Source organism: Limulus polyphemus, unplaced genomic scaffold, assembly GCF_000517525.1.
Source record: "Limulus polyphemus unplaced genomic scaffold, Limulus_polyphemus-2.1.2 Scaffold2474, whole genome shotgun sequence".
Taxonomy (NCBI): domain Eukaryota; kingdom Metazoa; phylum Arthropoda; class Merostomata; order Xiphosura; family Limulidae; genus Limulus; species Limulus polyphemus.
This window is the reverse complement of record NW_013668084.1, coordinates 130,140-136,037: the sequence shown is the minus strand read 5'-3', so window position 1 is coordinate 136,037 and position 5,898 is coordinate 130,140. Positions and strand designations below refer to the sequence as shown.

The 5,898-nt window shown below is 29.6% G+C and overlaps 1 protein-coding gene across 1 annotated transcript in view; it reads left to right on the top strand.

The window, feature by feature from the left end:
* The window catches only part of LOC106467064 (glutamate decarboxylase-like), a 44,452-nt gene that overhangs the window by 19,912 nt on the left and 18,642 nt on the right, over positions 1–5,898 (top strand). Inside the window, exons 6-7 of the mRNA XM_022395174.1 lie at positions 3,918–4,089; positions 5,437–5,501. Coding sequence (XP_022250882.1) covers positions 3,918–4,089; positions 5,437–5,501 — 237 coding nt within the window. The remainder of the gene's footprint in view (positions 1–3,917; positions 4,090–5,436; positions 5,502–5,898) is intronic.

The window sequence follows — 5,898 nt, the reverse complement described above, 5'->3', positions numbered from 1 at the left end:
AAAACTAACACTTTGAGTCGTTATATAAGGCAAATAATGTGATTCTTTTTTATAAAACTAACAATTTGTGTCGTTTTATAAAACTAACAACTTGAGTCGTTATATAAAGCTAACAATGTGATTCGTTTTATAAAACTAACACTTTGAGTCATTATATAAGGCAAACAATGTGATTTTTTTTATAAAACTAACAGTTTGTGTCGTTTTATTAAACTAACATTTTGAGTCGTTATATAAGGCCAACAATTTGATTCTTTTTATAAAACTAACCGTTTGAGTCGTCTTATAAAACTAACAACTTGAGTCGTTATATAAAACTAACAATGTGATTCTTTTTATAAAACTAACAGTTTGTGTCGTTTTATAAAACTAACACGTTGAGTCGTTATATAAGGCAAACAGTTTGAGTGGTTATATAAAACTAACAGTTTGAGTCGTTTTATGAAACTAACGTTTTGAGTCATTTTATAAAACTGTGATAAAAGCGTGTAATGATACCTTTTATTTCGTTTTCATCTGATGAGTTTAAGAAAACTCAAGAGTAACAAAACTTACGTACAACTAACATTAAACACCTTTTTCCTTTTTAAGATTCACGGTACCAAACGAGGATTTAAAGATAATTTCTTGTTGAAAGATCGACTAAGGAAAGGAGTACAATTCGAGTCCATTATCATTAATGTTAACTCACAGTTCATACTCGCCAACCATGCTTCTATTAATTATCATTAATGTTAGAATGTTACGTTGCTGATAATCAACATGAAAAAAACAACAATCAAAACTCCTGAATTTCTAAGAACATTTCACTGACTAAAAGTTTTGTCTGTTTTACGGAATTCATTTCTATTGAAACGATATAATGAGAAAATGTAAATATTTCCGGTGTTTTCTTTTCTGTTTATAATTATATATTTGACGAAAAATGTGTGATTAATAAAGCGAATCCTTGGTATCTGTTGTATGCTGTGTTTAGTTTGTATATAGCTCTATAGAGGCATCATTTATTTAAGAGGTATTGTTGTAACATCTGTTAAAGATACTGTTGACAAGTCGTAGGTAAGAAATAGGCCTTTCATTTTTCAACATTAATACGTTAAAGCCTGTACAGAAGGAGTTTTCTTTGGCATCACATTCCGATCACAGATCTCTGTGTGTCCATGAAAGATTAGTTACCCCAATTACAGTGTAATTTGGAATATGTACGAGCACTGGAATATTAGTTTACTTGATACATCAATAACATAATTTAATATGATAATAATCATACCTCGTGCAAATATTGAAGCATTTAAGATAAGTCTATATTCGTGATGGACAAACTGGGGTTGCTATTTCTGCGGTACTACATACTTCATGTATGGTTTCTGACGTCGATTCTCCAGCTATGTTGAGTTTATTAAGTCCAGGCTAGAAGGATAAGTTATATCACGTACAAATGTACAAATTACGTGATATATAAATGTATCAATTACGTGACATATAATTGTATGAATTATGTGATATATAAATGTATGAATTATGTGATATATAAATGTACAAATTGCGTGACATATAAATGTACGAATTATGTGATATGTAAGTGTATGAATTACGTGACATATAAATGTACGAATTACGTGATATGTAAATGTATGAATTACGTGACATATAAATGTATGTATGAATTACGTGATATATAAATGTATGAGTTACGTGACATATAAATGTATGAATTACGTGACATATAAATGTATGAGTTACGTGACATATAAATGTACGAATTATGTGATATGTAAGTGTATGAATTACGTGACATATAAATGTACGAATTACGTGATATGTAAATGTATGAATTACATGACATATAAATGTATGAATTATGTGATATATAAATGTATGAATTACGTGACATATAAATGTACGAATTACGTGATATATAAGTGTATGAATTATGTGATATATAAATGTATGAATTACGTGATATATAAATGCATGAATTACGTGACATATAAATGTACGAATTACGTGACATATAAATGTATGAATTATGTGATATATAAATGTATGAATTATGTGATATATAAATGTATGAATTATGTGACATATAAATGTATGAATTACGTGACATATAAATGTATGAGTTACGTGACATATAAATGTATGAATTACGTGACATATAAATGTATGAGTTACGTGACATATAAATGTATGAATTACGTGACATATAAATGTATGAATTATGTGATATATAAATGTACGAATTACGTGACATATAAATGTACGAATTACGTGACATATAAATGTATGAATTACGTGATATATAAATGTACGAATTATGTGATATATAAGTGTATGAATTATGTGATACATAAATGTATGAGTTACGTGACATATAAATGTATGAACTACGTGACATATAAATGTATGAATTATGTGACATATAAATGTATGAATTACGTGACATATAAATGTATGAATTATGTGATATATAAATGTACGAATTACGTGACATATAAATATATGAATTATGTGATATATAAATATATGAGTTACGTGACATATAAATGTATGAATTATGTGATATATAAATGTACAAATTACGTGACATATAAATGTACGAATTACGTGACATATAAATGTATGAATTACGTGACATATAAATGTATGAATTACGTGATATATAAATGTACGAATTATGTGATATATAAGTGTATGAATTATGTGATACATAAATGTACGAATTACGTGACATATAAATGTATTAATTATGTGATACATAAATGTACGAATTACGTGACATATAAATGTATGAATTATGTGATATATAAATGTATGAGTTATGTGACATATAAATGTATGAATTACGTGATATATAAATGTATGCCATCAATGAAGTTACTACCTTTTGATTTGAACTTTTGAACAACCATGCTTTCACAAAACTTGAAGTTACATAAAATACAAAGTCAGATTGCATGTTTGTTGTTCCGCGTGTTCACACATCGAAGGTGGTGCCTCCAATAGGAAAATGATTTTTCCAGAGGTTAATTATCCAAGAAGGTATCTCCAAAAAGAAATGATTCTGCTAACTTGATACTAAGTACCTCAAGATCATTCTTTTTTATTGTTCCCAGAGGTTACTTGTCCAAGAAGGTATCTCCAAAAAGAAATGATTCAGCTAACTTGATACTAAGTACCTAAAGACCATTCTTTTTCATTGTTCCCAGAGGTTACTTGTCCAAGAAGGTATCTCCAAAAAGAAATGATTCAACTAACTTGATACTAAGCACCTTAAGACCATTAGTATCAAGTTAGCTGAATCAGTTTCCTATTGAAGATACCTTCTTGGACAAGTAACCTCTGGGAACAATGAAAAAGATTGGTCTTGAGGTACTCAGTATCAAGTTAGCTGAATCAGTTTCCTATTGAAGATACCTTCTTGGACAAGTAACCTCTGGGAACAATGAAAAAGATTGGTCTTGAGGTACTTAGTATCAAGTTACCTGAATCAGTTTCCTATTGAAGATACCTTCTTGGACAAGTAACCTCTGGGAACAATGAAAAAGAAGTACCTCACTACTAGCTGTACTCTTAGTAGATCTTATTTTAACTGGCAGTTGAGTTTGGGTCATAATTATAAAACATTGTGTAATCTATTTAAGCATACATACATATGACAGAAGTTGGTTCCGATTCATTACTTTTATTCATTAGGTGTAGTTAATGTTATAATTTAATTCTATTAGTCAAGTATCGTATTTTTAGAAGTTATTCTTTAGTGTGGACAATAAAATGTTTTTACTTTTGAACAGGAATTTGTGATATAGGAAGTAGACTAAAGATTTTTATACCATTGAATTTCCTGCATTTTAAGCATTTGTTATGATTAAAATATAAGATCCTTTTTTTTCATTAATCGGTTAGGTGTTTTTCAGGGGTAAAATGATTCCAGCAGAGTTAGAAAAGAGAGTTCGTGAGGCAAAAGCCAAAGGTCAAAGACCGTTTTTTGTCAACTGTACAGTTGGAACCACGGTGCTTGGTGCTTTTGATCCTATTCATCCTCTGGCTGACATCTGTGAAAAATACGACATGTGGCTTCATGTAGATGTGAGTAACTTCTTTTGTTGTGTTATTTCAAATGTAAAAGATTATTTTTACTGGTAAATACACCCTCCTAATGCAGATCTCAGAGTTGACTTATTGTTTGTGCCAAAGTGAACGGGAAAATTTTACTTATAGTGTTTTAGTACATAAATTACAATATTTATTCCAGAACTGTGCATGATGTAGACGTCAATCGAATAGTGGCAATAAGTCAAAGGTCAAGATAATATAAGTTATCTATATTTCGTGGAATGAAAAGTAAGAACAAGAAACATTTGACAATTTTATGGTGTAAACTTTCAACAAACTGTTGTTTGAACACAAGCTGATCAACAACTGAATGTGGTTGGATGGAGTCAAAACCACTTGATTGTTTGAACAAACTTTGTTGTTTGAATATAAGCTGATCAACTACTAACTGTGGTTGATTGGAGTCAAGACCACTTGGTTGTTTCAACAAACTTTGTTGTTTGAATATAAGCTGATCAACTACTAACTGTGGTTGGTTGGAGTCAAGACCACTTGGTCGTTTCAAGAAATTTTGTTGTTTGAACACAAGCTGATCAACTACTGAATGTGGATGGTTGGAGTCAAAACCACTTGGTTGTTTGAACAAACTTTGTTGTTTGAATATACGCTGATCAACTACTAACTGTGGTTGGTTGGAGTCAAGACCACTTGGTTCTTTCCACAAACTTTGTTGTTTGAATATAAGCTGATAAATTACTGAATGTGATTGGTTGGAGTCAAGACCACTCGGCTGTTTGAACACAAGCTGATCAACTACTGAATGTGGTTGGTTGGAGTCAAGACAACTCGGTTGTTTGAACAAACGTTGTTGTTTGAATATAAGCTGATCAACTACTGAATGTAGTTGGCTGGAGTCAAAACCAGTTGGATGTTATGATTGCAATTACAATATGTGTGTGTTCGTTTTGAATTACTTCAACAAAACATTTTTATAACGTACGCCTTTTATATTTTATAATGTAATTTATTGTTGTAGTTACAGGCTGCTTAACTCTTGTAAAAATCGTCTTTACTTAATGAGAAATTAAAGCGTCATATTGAATAAAAATGCATATTAAGTTCGCGTAAAATCAACAAATTTCACAAACGATTTAAAGGTAAATTAAATATACGTTATCAATTTGTCGGAAGTTTTTGTTTTCTTTTTTAAAATTTTGTTATAATGACTTTAAATTTAGCTTTCATTATACACTATTTTAAATGTCTGGCTGTGCAATATAATTTATACTGCAATTAACTAAGGAAAGTTGACAATTCTGGCATTCGAAATTTCAACTAGTTAGGGTTTAAACACAGTACGAATTTAATATATTTCTACAGGCTGCTTGGGGTGGAGGCTGTCTACTCTCGCAAAAGTACAAATCTCGTTTGGCAGGCATTGAGAGGTAGGCTGATCATTTTTTTTTAATATAAGCAACATAACAGCATAAATATCTGATATTTATATGCAAATCAAGCTTTTACGCAATAAAAATTCAATATTGTATTAATTCGTCAACAACCAGCTGCCCAAATATCTTCTTATTGTATTTTAGAATAATTAGAGAAAGTTAACACGAGTGAAAGATAATAAAGTTAATTCAAAGTTTAAAAACAATAATAAAATCAATAAATAATTGATAATAAAAATAAAATGAACGTATTAATAATTCTGATTTGTAAATAACTTAAATAAAATTGATAATAACTACACTTTACTTATTTAATCATGATTTGTAAATAACTTAAATAAAATTGATAATAACTACACTTTACTTATTTATTCATGGTTTGTAAATAACT